Source organism: Salvelinus namaycush, chromosome 11, assembly GCF_016432855.1.
Source record: "Salvelinus namaycush isolate Seneca chromosome 11, SaNama_1.0, whole genome shotgun sequence".
Taxonomy (NCBI): Eukaryota; Metazoa; Chordata; class Actinopteri; order Salmoniformes; family Salmonidae; genus Salvelinus; species Salvelinus namaycush.
In genome coordinates, this window is record NC_052317.1 from 29509018 (window position 1) to 29526347 (window position 17330).

General features: G+C 38.8%; 2 protein-coding genes across 2 annotated transcripts in view; one reads left to right on the forward strand and one right to left on the reverse strand.

Moving 5' to 3' along the window:
• The first annotated feature begins 1327 nt into the window (after positions 1-1327).
• LOC120055331 (myosin light chain 1, cardiac muscle-like) lies at positions 1328-5613 on the forward strand. Its single transcript, XM_039003205.1, has 6 exons — positions 1328-1429; positions 3407-3434; positions 4266-4415; positions 4698-4871; positions 5129-5206; positions 5317-5613. The coding sequence occupies exons 1-6, from the start codon at positions 1328-1330 to the stop codon at positions 5343-5345; spliced, it is 561 nt and encodes a 186-aa protein (XP_038859133.1). The 3' UTR covers positions 5346-5613.
• Positions 5614-15736: 10123 nt separating this feature from the next.
• The window catches only part of LOC120055597 (corticotropin-releasing factor receptor 2-like), a 64156-nt gene continuing 62562 nt past the window's right edge, over positions 15737-17330 (reverse strand). The window contains exons 11-12 of the mRNA XM_039003478.1: positions 16501-16542; positions 15737-15877 (exon numbers count right to left, since the gene is read on the reverse strand). Of these exons, the coding sequence (XP_038859406.1) occupies positions 15737-15877; positions 16501-16542 (183 nt within the window). The remainder of the gene's footprint in view (positions 15878-16500; positions 16543-17330) is intronic.

The window sequence follows — 17330 nt, forward strand, 5'->3', positions numbered from 1 at the left end:
ACTAATATAGACATTGGATGGGAGACCACTTTCTTCGGATTAAATAAAGATACCATTACTTGGCAGGTTCTTGACAGTTCATTGATTATATTAGACACAGTCATTATTTGGAGGAGTGTGTGCTGTGTTTATGCTTTGTTTCTCTGACACTGATCTTATTTCCTTATTCTTCTCTCCATTTTTCTATGCATAGTCAGCAGTATGCATCACTAAACACAGAATTTCAATATCCTCTTATAATGAAACAGTTTCCTTCCTTGTCTTTTTGTGCAAGGCAAGCTGAGCAGTCAGTGTGAAACTAACCAATAATTCCATCAGATTAATCCTGCATGTTAACTGAAGGGGAAAATACACGGTGCTGTGGATTTCTCTGGGGCAAGCTGTTCAGAAAGAGACAACGGCGTCTTGTCATGGATCAAGCAAGCCATTTTTTATTAGCAGGTCCATAAGCTAACATCTGAAAAGTCCAGCCCAAGAGCAATGAATATGCCTTTGGGTCTACTGCCAGCAGAGAGACTATTCAAATATCTCTCCACACTGTCACTAATGCTCTGCAAATCCCTGCAGATAGGAACATCTGTCCCATAAATACATAATAATCTCACAGACCCACCATGCTTGCCCACACACATGTCCTCTGGTCCTATCCGTGGCAGATAATACAAATTTATTAGCCATTATGCAATATTCAATCTGAGTGGAGAGTAATTGCAGGGTATTATCAATATTATTATGGCAGGAAAATGTGTGTCGCATTCACCGTCTACCTCTCAGATGATCACATGTCCCCCCCCCCCCCCCCAACACCTTAGCTCAGTAACTCGTAGAACAAAGTGTTTCGGTTAAAACACTATCATTTTCCCTTAAAGGGAAAGTTCAGTTTATCTACTTCCCCAGAGTCAGATGAACTTGTGGATACCATTCTTATTTATTTGTGTTTAGTATGAAGGAAGTTAAAGGTAGTTTTGCGAGCCAATGCTAACTACCATCTACAGGAACAGTTAGCATGCACACCTGAACACATAAATGGACTAGATAGAAATAGCTGGATTCAAGGATGAGGACCCAGGCAGGGGATTTCGAATCAAATTAGTAGGCATCTTGATGATGTGCATCCGCAGCCTGTAGTCTGTCTTAAATAGAAGCACAAAGCATGGCCTTTTATAGTACACTCACTATTGTTGGCAGCTCTGTGGGCCAGGGAGGGGGTGAGGATGACACCTGGACTGACAGAATAAAGGGCCCCAGCCCCTACCCAAAGTGTTACCCTCTGCAGTGTTGTTCCTCCTGTGGCTCCTGTGCTTAGTTGTGCATCTCTGTTCTCACAATGGCGCCCAAGAAGAAGGAAGAGCCCAAAGAAGCACCCAAACCCAAGGCCCCAGAGCCTGAGCCCGTCAAGATCCCGGAGTTTAACCCTGCAGAAGTTGTGGTACAGAAAAACTCATATTTTCACTTTGGTTTGCATGACGATGGGAATAAGGAAAATGTGATGAGCTTTGGATGTCAATGTTGGATGGTGGTCTAGATGATAGGGGAAACATTAACATAAACATGTTTTTCAATTATTCGTTATCTTCAAATGTGTTTAAAATTATTAGAGATTTATTCAAGATTGAAAAAGGCTGTTTATCATATGTTTATTAGATGCTACAATCGATACTGGGCTATCAGACAGGACATAATTTTACTATCATATGGGTAAGGTTCCATTCTTTTCACATTCATAAAATTGATAAGAAAAATGTAATACCCTTAATCTCAACATCAAGCCATCTATCCACTTGAGGGCAAAACTGACCTTTCAAGGAGATGGCACTAAGAGTTTGGTCTTCCATCGATAGTCATCTGTGTTTTTCAAGAACATCAGAGACACCATGTGACGTGAACAGTGCAGTGCATTCAAATAGGAATCGTACTGTTCAGCCGTTTCCACATTGATAAGACAACACCAGTAGCATGACAGATTGAAGAGCAACAATGATCATTTACATGATATGCAAATACAGGCCTTGAGCTTTCTTTATACTATTATTTACCATTGTAAGTCACATTGTTTTGTACATAAGCCAAAGTAGCTTGAACTTGATGGAGGTTTGAGTTGGTATATATTAGCTTACACGAGACAACGTTTGTTTCCTGCTCTTTCTGCCCCTTCTATGTGGGTAACATTTATGTTGCTCTTCTATGTGGGTAACATTTATGTTGCTCTTCTATGCGGGTAACATTTATGTTGCTCTTCTATGTGGGTAACATTTGTGTTGCTCTTCTATGTGGGTAACATTTATGTTGCTCTTCTATGTGGGTAACATTTATGTTGCTCTTCTATGTGGGTAACATTTTTCCATGGTTGAGGGAGCAGCTGTATTACAATGTATTGAGGTTAAAGCCACACAATGTGATTTTAATTTATGTCCATGCATAGCAGACCACCCAAATCGAAAGGCTGACTGGCTTTGTGCAAAAAAGAAAGGGGAAAAAAGTGCAAAGATAAATACATATATATCTTACCAAGGCCATTTATTTAAAAACATGCAAAAATATGTTTTTCAAATATTTTCGCATAGCTCCACTGTTGGCTGGGATCTCTAAATATCCTCAGATCTGACAGTAATTTATGACTATCTGAAACAAATCCAACACACACAATAGGAAAATCGCCAAGAAGGGTGCGATCCTCTTTACATGAAGGATATCAAATTAATAGAAATTGGATTTTAATACAGCTTTCGGTTAGACCTTTGCTTTCGGTTAGAAATGTGGGAGAAGCACAATTACATTTTAGTGTCCTTCTCCTCCTTTTCTCCTCCATGTCACATTCACTTTACATTCAGGTTCATCCAGAGGGACTCAAGTGACTCAACCCTGACCTCCTTCATCAGCTGTGAAATGCTTACCCTTTTAATGGGGCACTTTGTCTCTATGCTGGTGAAGTGTCACTTAATCATTTGCATGACACTTGTAACCTCCATCTTACACATCATCTTGCGTTAAGACAACAGACCTGGTGTAAAACGTAGACAGGAAAAGCAGTCGGTCAAAGGCATGTGCACAATCAAAACTGTCAGCAGGAGGCATGTGTGAGGACTGTGTCTGTCTGAAGGTCAGCCATAAATTGACACTGACCAAGCCCTGGCTTTAAATAACTAGAATAAGTGGAGTGTAACTGGAGCCTGAGGAATCTCTATATTGTTTGGACACCTACAGTGGGGGCGTCATAACGGGGAGTGGGGTGATACAACTACTATCAAGGCTTTATGTGTTTGACCTCAGTTTTTCAAAGTCATTTTCACTGTTGCTCACAACATGCAGTTCACTTTGACGTCTATATTGTTGGTCATTTTAAAACTTCCCTTCACATTCACATCCTGCACCAAATAGTGTTTAATGATTTTGCTTTTCCTTTCAGCTTGAATTCACCCTCGAGCAAATTGAAGGTAAGATTGAGATTATTGTTGTTACAGTTTGCTGACTGTATTTTCACAATGAGTACTTGTATAACGAGTCTGGTACATGAGCGTGTAGTGTGACAGAAGTACATGAAAGTGTAATGTGACAGAAGTACATGAACGTGGCCAGTGGTGTAAAGTACTTAAGTACAAATACTTTAAGTACTACTTAAGTACATTTTTGGGGGTATCTGTACTTTACTATTTATATTTGGACTACTTTTACTTTTACTTCACTATATTCCTTAAGAAAATATTGTACTTTTTACTCCATACAATTTCCTTGACACCCAAAAGTACTTGTTACATTTTGAATGCTTAGCAAGACAGGAAAAGAGTCCAATTCACGCAGTTATCAACCAAACATCCCTGGTCATCCCTACTGCCTCTGATCTGGCGGACTCACTAAACACATGGTGCCATCTGTTTTGCTTAATATAAGGAATTTGAAATTATTTATACTTTTACTTTTGATACTTAAGTATATTTTAAACCAAATACTTTAAAACTTTTACTCAAGTAGAATTTTACTGGGTGACTTTTACTTTTACTTGAGTCGTTTTCTATTAAGGTATCTTTACTTTTATTGAAGTATGACAGTTGGGTACTTTTTCCACCACTGAATGTGACAGAAGTACATGAAAGTGAAAGAGATGTGTTGAGAGAAAGAAACAGTAAATCATTGTCTTTTGAAAATGTCCATCCTCTACTCAAATTGAGATTTGCATGCTGTGAGACCAGCCTGCTTTTAGGGTCCTGACAGACAAGCGGAAAATAATCTAGAAACACAACGCCACTTTTGTGTTGCTCTCTCCACAGATTTCAAGGATGCTTTCCAGCTGTTCGACAGGACACCACTCAATGAGATGAAGATCACGTACGGACAGTGTGGTGATGTGATCAGGGCACTGGGGCAGAACCCCACCAACGCAGAAATCATGTACGTTCTTGGAAAGCCCAAGCCTGAGGGTAAGTCCATGCAACATTCCATGATCGGTTTATTTTGGGGAGTTTCTAAAACCAATAAAAAAACAATATGTTGATCAGTTGGCTTTCTTTGATGTTTTATCAATAATCTTTTAAAATGTACCTATTATTAACTTTTTATATTTTAAATCTAATTTGGTTAATCATATATGGAATATGTATTATTTTAATACAATCTAAGTGAATGTTCTACATTTCTAGCTCCTGTATTGGTGGTAGTGTGGATGGTTTCAATGACATTTGATTTTGTTGTTTCATACACAGAAATGACGACAAAGATGCTGGACTTCGACAGCTTCCTGCCAATCCACCAACACATTTGCAAAGCCAAGGACCGCGGCACATATGAGGACTTTGTTGAGGGTCTGAGGGTGTTCGACAAACTGGGCGATGGCACAGTCATGGGCGCTGAGCTCAGGCACGTCCTGGCATCACTGGGTGAGTCCAAGGCCTTAGACATCTTTAACATAGCATACAATAATACAGTCTAAAATAGTTTGACCTTGCCTGGTCCCATCCTATATGGGAAGTAGCCAACTCTTTATTGTCAGACCATTGACAACGGTAGAATAGTTGGCTATATGACATACAGGATGGGACACAGCTAATGTAGACTATAAAGATTTTAGGGCAGACTCAATTTAAATGGTATTTAACTAAATAGGGAATTGAACATTATGTTTTATTGGTTATAGGTGAAAAGATGAAGGAGGATGAGGTTGAGCAGCTCATGACAAACCAGGAGGATGCCAATGGCTGTGTAAACTACGAAGGTAAGAAATTATACCCTCTTCTTGCTCTCTTTGACCAAACATTCCAAAACATACCTTTAAAATCAATCAATATTTCCGTACCTAATTCCCTTGGCTATTTTTCTTCACAGCTTTTGTAAAACACGTCATGGCATCTTAAAAAGGCTGCCACCGCTGAGACACCTGATAGTTGAAGACAGATGATTGTTCATATGTTTATGTAAAGTCCACACCATGCCTCTCATCTCATGTGTTCATCCCTATGTGCCCAGTTGGATTGCTATTCCATCACGTGACAGGACCGTTCAATAAACTGTTCATTGTTTTTTATCGTTCCCCTTCATGTTGACTCAAATAACAAATGTTATTGTACATCCCCACTGTTGGTTTGTGGATCAAAACGTGTAATTAAACAGAATGATTCATTATTATGGTATTATGCAACTTTACTTCCTAATTTTCATTTGACCTATTGTAACTGATTTTCAACTGTCATATTTCTCTTGCCATGTGACATGTCCTGTATTGGGGTCTATGGTCAATGCTTCCTCATGTAGCCTACAACCAAAAGAGGGTGCTATTGGTCTAACTAACATACTTTACCAAACAAGCACTTCACAGTGATAAATTCAAAGAAACTGCCAAAAATACAACTTAAATGGAACAGGCAAACTCCATACTGAGGTCCTTCATCTTTATATATCAAAAATGACAATTCTCCTCACTGCATCAAGGTAAGTTTATGAACAATCTTTAGCATGAGATGAAGACATATACAAATTATGTTTTTACGGAGAAAGGAGATGGACTCCTTTTTTGACATGTGTCTTCTGTAAGGTACTATATGTAGTATTTCTATCACATACATTCTCAGTCTAGGCACACACTATGTGTAATGAAGGATGTGGTCACAAAGTATCTGTTCTTCCACTGTCTCGTCTGTCTTTGCTTTACTTACAGTTTTTTCCAACTGCTTACACACAAAATCTTTTCATGTCACACGATTTTTGAAACCTCTCACTCAAAGTGCAACACTACACACCAAATATCCAAAACCATAAGCTATTTCTCAGCCTTTGACTCAGTTGTCAATTGCATAAAACACTTTTTTCAAAACACTACACAATTCTCTACCTAAAACACAAAAATCTAACAGGAAGTGACTTGCTTTCCTTTTCCAAACACAACCAATCAAAATGCTACACTTATTCACCAGGTCACACACACACTCCTCACATGTGCAAACACTAATAGCTTAACTGATCACTAACCAATCACTGCTTTACTGTAGTATAGGCCTATAAATAGGTCAAAGGTCAGATTACATGTTTTGAACAATGGATGCCAACAATGGACAGAGAGCAAGAGGAGTAGGAGGAAGAGGAAGAAGAGGACGAGGGCAAAGAAGAGAAGGAAGGAGAGCCATCTCTGATGAGATTAGGGCAACACTTGTTGATCATGTGATCAACCACGGTTTGACCGTGAGAGGGGCTGGACTGAGAGTCCAGCCCAACTTGAGTCGATTTACCGTGACGTCCATAATTCGAACCTTCAGAAATGAGAATGGGTATGCAACTATCTAATGACTATTTTAGCATTACAGTAATGTACTGTAAAATACGTATGACTGCATAGTATTGCATAAACATTTGTAACTCTAAGCCATCCATTTACTGCACTGCATTGAATGAATGAGGTTGGTTATCATGCTGTACTACATTCTTTTGTACATTGTTTATGCTGAACACATACTGTGTTTGAATTCTGTACAGAGTGGAAAGGCAAAGACATCATGGAGGACGAGGACGCTTGTTTACAGATGTACTGCAATTATAAATATGGTTTTGGCCAACAATGCAATTAGGATTCGAGAGATAAGAGAGCATATCTTGAATAATGACACCATATTTAACAACATCAATACTGTAAGCCTGTCGACCATACAACGCATCCTCCAACGGCACCGAGTGACGATGAAACAACTTTACAAGGTGCCATTTGAGAGAAACTCTGACAGAGTCAAGAATATGCAACATGACTTTGTAGAGGTATGTATGCAACACTACTTCCAGTACTTCAGACATACCATATTTACTCATCTGTATATCATTTTGTCTGTTACAGAGAGTATTGGAGCTGGATGCCCATGTAATTCGCCATGAATTTATTTATGTGGATGAGGTTGGCCTCAACCTCACCAAATCCAGGCGCCGCGGAAGAAATGTAACAGGACAGAGGGCAATTACCAATGTCCCTGGACAGCGTGGGGGTAATATAACTATGTGTGCTGCCATCACTCAAAACGGGGTCCTCCATCACAATGCCACACTGGGTCCGTACAACACCGGCCATATGCTCACTTTTCTGGATGCAATTTACACAATGCTTGTCCCTGATCCAGATCAGGAGCCTGCTAGATTTGTGGTTTTATGGGACAATGTTAGTTTTCACCGGGCTGTTCTGGTCCAAAACTGGTTTGCCACCCATCCACAATTTGTAGTTTTGTACCTACCCCCATATTCACCTTTTCTAAATCCCATAGAGGAATTCTTCTCAGCCTGGCACTGGAAAGTGTATGATCGCCAACCCTATGCCCGCATGCCGCTTCTCCAGGCAATGGAGGACATGTGGGGACATAGAGGTTGCCTCTGTCCAAGGTTGGATACGCCATGCTAGGAGATACTTCCCTCGATGTTTGGCAAGAGAAAACGTATCTTGTGATGTGGACGAAGTATTGTGGCCAGACCCAGGCCGGAGAAGAGATGAAGCGTAGCTTAGCACTGGTGACTGCCCCCCCCCCCCCCCCCCCCCCCCCCTACCAATTCCTGGACTGCCCCCCACACACACAATTGTGTTCTTTACTGTATTCTAAAGAATATACTTTTGGTTTACATATGTTTATGGTTTTGTTGTATGCTACTGTATACAACAGTAATGTTTGGCCTAATAAATATTTTCTGTTTCTACATTGCATTGGTGTTTACAGTGTACTTGTTACCCCTCTCAGCAGATTACGTTCACTGTAGAACATTGTATTGAAATGTAGATATAAGCCTATGAAAGACCAAAGAGCTTTAGATTTAGAACAACAGTGTTTACATGGTATATCCAAAAATGTACTATTATGAAAGCAGTGTTTGCCATTTGATGCAAATGCTTCATTCTGACATGTGTTTATGGCATTTTGAATGCAGTGTTACATTTTGAAGGAGATGTGAGGCATTTTGCATTTTGTGTGTGCAGTTTTGGGAATTGTGTGTAGAGTTTTGAAAAAAGGAGACAGTTTTGAAAACGTGTGTAAGCAGTTGGAAAAAACTGTAATAAGACAATTTCACTTGAAAGGAATAACTCTGCTTAAAGTTATCGCAAATGTCTGAGGTAATTATTGTCAGTGTACACATACTGTAGAACAAGGTCCCCTTTTTATGTCTTCATTTTTCTCTTCTGTGGTTTATCAAACCACACGACCTATTGTGGCACCTGAATGATGCCACTTGTTTGGCTGATTGCAGACACAAGAGGGCAGACCTGCATCAGGTAATGATAAATAACTGTCCGAAAAACATGTTGCAGACCTAATCAATCATTGAATACAAAAGCGGAATTTATTATTATTTTTAAACAAAAAAATCATGCCATTTTATAAGAAGAATTTTGTTTTGTTTTTAAAGATCCCATACATTACTGTAGTGGGTAATGTATAGGCCTACAGTATGCAGTAGGTTCATTGGCCTCTCACCTCCAACCAATAGATGGAGCCAGCGGTCGGAAAACCAGAGACCATTTAGTGGCTGTTTGGTTTGTTTGATTCATTGTTTTCAGCAGGATAATACCCAATAATCACATGGTATTACAAATCTGATTTAAGATGATTCGATATTTACAGATCAGTAGGTATACATCAGTCACCAGTGTCCATATGTTGTCCTTTTTTCTTTTTAAATATTTCCATTTCAGTATATCGGCTTCATCATGACTGCAACTTATTTACCTTTCATGTATATCAAATTGTTTGCCAAGTTGAATATCTGACTTCTATGAAGAATCGAGTGAACAGTGGTGCTGTAGCAGTAAGCAAATCATGTTGTTTTAGCCCTAGACCCTGTGGCTCAACCCCAGGGAGAACCCTACATGCTGCTTGCTGTACTAACTGACACTGAGGGTCAATAAGCCTGAATGACTTGATAAACAAACCTGCTCCCGTCAGTCGTTCTCTGGAGGCACACTGAGACAAATACTGCAATATAGCATGTCTCTCATGTGCATTGTTATTTTACTGTTGTTTTACTATCTTAATTTGTCTCTTAATTTTGTCTCTTAATTTTATTTAAGCACTTTGGAATGCATCCTCTGTAAGAAATGTGCTATGACAAATACCGCTATAGCAAGTATAGTGTACTACTGTACTTTTACAGCTATAACTACAATAGTACTGCTAAAATACTATCATCATCACAACCTCTTCTACTTTTACAATTGCCACTATCAACTCTCCTTCCACTACCACAGAACAATGATCATAAACTACTATAGTTTGAAGGCATGTGTGTGTATGTTAATGCATGCATGTGGCTGTGCGTGTCTACAGCGTTTGGATGGTCTGAATGGTCACATTTATGTGGATGTTATTTGGAGCAGAAAATCCATGTGCAATCATGACATGCCAATCTCTTTAAATGAATCTATGAAATCGCAGGGAGGTTAACTTAATTTTCATTGGTAATTAGTTGTTTGATATGTACAGTACCAGTCAAAAGTTTGGACACACCTACTCTTTCAAGGGTTTTTCTTTATTTTTTAGAATTTTCTACATGGAATGCATTTCAATTAAAAGTTGTGTTGTGACAAGGTAGGGGTTGTATACAGAAGATAGCCCTATTTGGTAAAAGACCAAGGCCATATTATAGCAAGAACAGCTCAAATAAGTAAAGACAAATGACCTTCATTAAGATATGAAGGTCAGTAAATCCAGAAATTAAAGTTTCTTCAAGTGCAGTCACAAAAAGAATCAAGCACTATGATGAAACTGGCTCTCATGAGGACCGCCACAGGAAAGGAAGACCCAGAGTTACCTCTGCTGCAGAGGACAAGCTCATTAGAGTTAACTGCACATCAGAAATTGCAGCCCAAGTAAATGGTTCACAGAGTTCAAGTAACAGACACATCTCAACATCAACTGTTCAGAGACTGTGTGAATCAGGCCTTCATGGTCGAATTGCTGCAAATAAACCATTACTAAAGGACACCAATAAGAAGAAGAGACTTGCTTGTGCCTAGTAACCCGAACAATGGACATTAGACTGGTGGAAATCTGTCCCTTGTGTCACGCCCTGACCATAGTTTGCTATGTATGTTTCTATGTTTTGTTTGGTCAGGGTGTGATGTGTGGGCATTCTATGTTGTATGTCTAGTTTGTCTGTTTCTATGTGTTTGGCCTGATATGGTTCTCAATCAGAGGCAGGTGTCAGTCGTTGTCTCTGATTGGGAGCCATATTTAGGTAGCCTGTTTGTCATTGTGGGTTGTGGGTGATTGTTCCTGTGTCTGTGTCTAACCATACGGGACTGTTTCGTTTTCGTTCGTTTCACTTTGTTGTTTTGTTCAGTGTTCTATTTCTTTGTTAAAATATGGACACTTACCACGCTGTGCATTGGTCCTCCGATTCTTCCTACTACTCCTCCTCAGAAGAGGAGGAAGACGAGCGTTACACTTTGGTCTGATGAGTATGCCATCAAATAAATGTTTATTAGTCACATGCGGCGAATACAACAGATGTAGACCTTACAGTAAAATGCTTACTTATGAGCCCCTAACCAACAATGCAGTTAAAAAAAATAAAAATCCGTATAAGAAATAAAAGTAACAAGTAATTAAATAGCAGCAGTAAAATAACAATAGCGAGACTATATACAGGGGGGTACCGGTACAGAGTCAATGTGCGGGACCAGCGGTTAGTTGAGGTCATATGTACATGTGGGTAGAGTTATTAAAGTGACTATGCATAGATTATAACAACAGAGAGTAGCAGCGGTGTAAAAGAGAGGGGGGGGGGGGGGGGGGGCAAAACAAATAGTCTGGGTAGCCATTTGATTAGGTGTTCAGGAGTCTTATGGCTTGGGGGTAGAAGCTGTTTAGAAGCCTCTTGGACCTAGACTTGGCGCTCCGGTACCGCTTGCCATGCGGTAGCCATCCCATCTGGTTTGCGCTCAGTGGGACTATAATTTGTTTTTCAACAGGTCAATGACCCAAAACACACCTTCAGGCTGTGTAAGGGCTATTTGACCAAGGATAGTGATGGAGTGCTGCATCAGATGACCTGGCCTCCACTAACACCCAACCTCAACCCAATTGAGATGGTTTGGGATGAGTTGGAACGCAGAGTGAAGGAAAAGCAGCCAACAAGTGCTCAGCATATGTGGGAAGTCCTTCAAGACTGATGGAAAAGCATTCCTCATGAATCTGGTTGAGGAATGCCAAGAGTGTGCAAAGCTGTCATCAAGACAAAGGGTGGCTACTTTGAAGAATCTCAAATGTAAATTATATTTTTATTTGTTTAACACTTTTTTGAGTACTACATGATTCCGTATGTGTTATTTCATCATTTTGATGTCTTCACTATCATTCTACAATGTAGAAAATAGTAAAAATAAAGAAAAACCCTTGAATGAGTAGGTGTGTCCAAACTTTTGACTGGTACTGTATATATATTTATACATTTATACATTGTAGCCGGAATTATCATGTTAGTTTTTGATGGAGACACGTAGTTGAGGCCCCTTTGCTCCTAGCTACTCTACATGCAGTTATGACATGTACCATTAGCTACATTTATGACTGGTGAAATGCAACTGAAAATAGTCACAGTGCTCTTGAGGGAATCATTACAAGTTGATGGAGGAGGACCCAGTAGCATCTGGAGCTATAGCCTGGGGGGCACATCAGATCCACAATCCACCTTTGATACGCCTGTCAAGCAACAGGAGCAGTCATTTTCAAAACAAGTCTTTATTGGCTTGAATAAGAGATACAGCTAATTGTTAGGGATGTATAACTCACAAAGTAGAGTTTTGAGGGGTCTGGGCATAGACAGCCTATTCTGCTCCACTTCACTCAGTCCAACCACAGTCAGAATAATATAATATAAAATCCAATCCACAATCATATTATATAACCTTCCACTTCCTTAGGCCATTTTAAGATAATACCAATGGGTCTAACATCTGCATGTAAGGCTAGCATGCCACACTGGCGGTGAAGCCAGCATCCTTCATCATTCAAATATTTATTCTATTCAGTCATTTTAATGGCAGTCTGCGGTTAGATGGCAAGCCTTTATCAAACGTTTATTGGATCCAAAATATCCTAATCCAAATCAAGTATTGGTATAATGAAATAGAATGAATACAATGCACAACATGCAATCCCTTCTCCTCATTGTCTCCTCAGTGAATACTGTTTATTGAATAAGTATGGATATGTCTGGAGATTCTGGACAAGATTGCAGGTAGCAGATATTACAAACCAGAGAGAGTTGAATAGAATATTTATTTCAAATCTGAAGGTTGATTTTACCACATGTACTTTTATAAATGTATATCGATCATACACAGTACAACATTTACTGTAGAAACACAGTTTTTCTTCTTTCCACAAAAACACACTTTTCTGTTATTCTAAAAGGCAACGTTGGTGTTTCAACATACAGCCAAAATGCCTTCCTGTACATTAATAAGTTATTAAACTGAGAATAAATCAGAGAATGGTGAAGCTGTACAAAATATGAAAAATAAATGATTTGGTCAGAGAAAGTGCACTGACAACAAGTAAACATATTCAGGTAAACGTGTCTGTTATCTTTGGTGAATTTGTCATTTTGAATGAACTATTCATTATATATTCATAAAATAATATAAAAATTGCAACAACTAAATCTCAATTTTCATGTTTCAATCAAAGAAAAATGTTGGGGGGGATTTCGCTTGGTGAGTTTTAACTTTCATAGGAGTACTGTAGTAAGTACTGTATGTGCAGAATTGTAATGAATTCAATAGACTAAAAACATAATGGAAAGTACAATTTAAGCTGCACAAGAAGAGATTGTGAGATGATGAAGTAAAATGTTATTAAAATATTCATACCTTTCTATGATTGCTTTGGATGGTCCTAGGTATTCATGTAACCTGAATGCTCTGCATGTTCTTAATGAATCACTTTCACTCCAACAGTATAATAGAAAAAAACATATTTACGTCATAACATTTATACAAATACTAATTACAATATACAACAAACTTTAAAAGAGTTTATGTACATTACAACGAAACATTTTGGTTATACATGTTTTATCGCACTCTGAAGATATATTCTTCTTTTTAGACCTTCTCAAACTAGAACCCCTAAATCTGAGTAAAACTTCTCCAAAATAAACACTCAACTTGGAGGCACCTCCCAAACATAAATAACAAAATGATGTTCAACCAACAGTGTTTAGTGATTTAGGACCAGAAAATAGCTAAATATTGACCGTTATTTACGTAGTACATTCATGATTTATATAGATCTTGGGACTGTTTGCTTGAATACTTTGATTCAAGAGATTTATTGTGCATATGGATTCAGTCACAATTATGAAAATATACATTTTGTATGAAAATATCACAGAGAACTGCTACATAGACAGCTGTTCCAGAAAATTTGACCTAGAGCAATCAAGGGATGTAAACTCTAATGGTCATGACAGGGCAATCATGTTCACAGCAATTATCAAACCATACCTTTCCCTACAAGCAATTTTAGACCATTTGTCAAGTAATTTTAATTAACTTTTGTACAACATAAATGTGTTTAGAGTACAATTTCAATTGCAGGAGAATGTGTAAAGCAATAATTACTTCTGATGTAGTCACTGAGCCATATCTAAGCCCCTTTCACAACAGCAAACCTCAACAGATGTGAAATTGTTTTATTGGAGCAGTCTTCCTTACTACTCCAAAAGTAACAAAAATAATGAGAAAGATTGTTGCCATAATCATTATCTTCATGGCAACTAGTCAGGTAACAAGCATGTATCATTGATACCAAAGAAGTTTGCTTTTGAATCCAAATCAGAGAAATACCTCCACACCAGATTAGTGAGTTTGTCCCCAACATGCCATCTATTTACACAATTTCTACAATTCCAAATCCCAAGTTAATTCCATGGGTGCATGGGTTCTACTGTTCTATTTCCCAGAACTGCTTACTGAAGCCTGAATAACCAGGCTTGTCTAAGTGCCTGGAACTTGTATGACACTGCAATGGGCCTGGGGGGAGAGGAGGATAACACCCATGCAGGTCAGATGGTAGGTCAGTCACTACCGGGGCAGGACTTGGCATGTTGACCTGAGCAGGGCAAAGCATTAAGGAAGTCAAATGGAACTCTAACTCATCAGGCTCTATCTCTCTCTGGCTCCTGGACACAACAGCTTAGCATTGACAATGATTAAGTGCAGCACATTGGGATTTGAAAGCGAGAAAATAATTAAATAATTTTAATACATTAAAAGGATTTAATGTACTGTACCTTAAAATGTATATTGACTTGGGACAGCTGTGGCATTATGCGGACTGAAATAAGGGTCTGTGACACTAAAATAGTATAAATGTTTCTGAATCACAGTCCCATCTCCATTATTTGCATTAGATAATGGATATAATCTGAACTCGAACCCAGTGCAAGATAGCTTTGATTTATTTAGAGTAGCCTTAGGGTTTTTTATACAGAAGTGAGAAAAACACATCATTGACGTTATGCTGTTCAAAAGTGTTTGAGAGTGATTGGCAGGGAACAATCTGAAAATAAATTAGCCTTAAAACATTTATACAAATGAAAAGCTCTTAGGGTGACATTTTGACAGCTCATAAAAGTGGTGCTGATGACAAACCAAACAGTATCACTTCCTTATTTAACAGTATAATTACATCTCTCTAATCTCATCTCAAACTTGGTGTGCAAGACACAGAATGCAATTGCATCCCATGCCTGCACTGTTAAAGCACAACCCTGATTAAATTATCTCTGCCCTCTCATAGATATGAAATAACGAAGGGTTATGGATATAAATACCACTAGTACAGTACAGTACTGGGAGTGATTAGAGTCTCTTTTGACACTAACACTGCTTTTGTTTTGCCTCATCAGCATTCAGCACGGGGCCTTGAAAGGTCAACCTTCCTGACCTATTAAAATATAATCTGGTGTACAATAGTATGATAACAGCTCTTGATGCAATGGCAGTACAACTTAGACTCTGCAATTACTTCACAATGTTCATTTGGAGAGGCAACCTTGCCCATCTGTTTTGAATGGTCCTGACTTCTGTGTGACGTCCTAGGACGTCATGTTACGGTAAATCCTAATGGTCTCTTTCTCAAAGTGCTCTGTCTCTGTCTTTATGCAGAGGGGAAAATAAATAAAGCAAATGGACAACATTTATGGAGAGATGCCTTAAGACAAGTGTCTTCCCTAGAAAAGGGACGTTTCCAAAGGTGACCTTTGAAATTGGGGATCCAGGTCAAACAGCTGTGGTCTGTTTTATACTGTGGAAGCTGATCCTGGTGGGTGAGGTGGGGATGGACATGGCACGTGCCACACGCACTCTCAGGGCATGGTTGTCCTGCCAACGATGCCATCTTTTCCTGGCGGCTGAGCGCACCTGGAAGATTACAATGAAATACTGTATTAGTGGTGGGCAGCCAATGTTTCTTTGTACCTCCTACAGTATACTACATCTATCCCCACACAAAGCATCTAGGACACACAATATGTAGGACACAGGAAATCACTTTAACTTAAATTGACATTTGAATAACTGCCAAGAAAAAATCTTTACAAAACAGTACAGAACAATACATTTCAGATACATGAGGATTCACATCAAATAGTTTCCAAGGTAGCCACTGTAGACTTCTAACAATTTGTATTTGTTTTGTGTGTATACCAATAACAGCTTCTTAAAGGAAGTGGAGAACAACAGTAACAGCAGCAGCAGGAGGGAGTCACATTTTTCCCAATTACAGAATGACTCATGACCCTTTTTATGGCACTTAATGACTTTCAACAATGATGCTTCACTAAAGTAAGGGGGAAATAGGTCTAGAAAAATAAAGAGCATCTACAGTAATGTATGTTCAAAAATAGCCTGCAGGGTAAGGATGGCGTTCCATGATAGAGGTGAAATAAGGGTCTCAGGACTAGAAGTCTACTGCCTCTCAGACCTTTACATAGCGATCTGACACACAGCAATGCCCACACATGAAAAGATCATTGTTGACTCACTTCGCCATTTAGAAAGCAGTAGAATACTGAAACAAAGAACCCCTGGAAAGCAAGACAGGACACTGTTAGAATGTATAGTACAGAATGTATGTACAATCTGTTTTCATTGAGCTATCTTCATCAATTAACTAAAATAGGGATGCACAGTATTGGACAATATCAGCTATTGGTCAGATATTTCTGACCGAGTCCAGATAATCTGACTTCCACTCAAGGTATGCTAGCAATAGGCATTTGTTTCAGAATTAAAATGTGATTAATGTAAACAAAATGCCGCTTTCTAAGAAGTGGAAGATTACATTTTCTTCCCAATTGAGTTAATGTTACAAAGTGCATAGAAATAACTACAAAGCAATTGAATGATTCATAAATACATTTCCCATTTCAATTATACAGTATACAGAGCAATAATAGGAGTATTAAATCAGGATGGAACAACCTCTCATAACATTTGTATAAGAATAGTCTAAAACTGTTATAAAATGGACCCGTATCCTATCCTCTACACATCCCTTCACTCAGCATCACTAACACAGCACCTTCTCCCCACCCCCTCAGCCTTGCATTGTGGAGGGAAGATTTACACTGAGAATACCCACTGTGCATAACTCACGCCCACATACATGTCTCTACAAACATTCTCCTGACAGCTCAGAACACTTGACAATAAAGCAGCCAGGGCCAGGTTCACAAAGCCTTACAATAGTAGCCTACAAATAGTCCTTCTTCCACAGGCTATAAAACCTATAACACCTTCCATTAACAGTATATTAAAGCTACAAAGATAATGACACAGATTTATAAAGGTTCAGGGATTTTGTGTTCTTGGG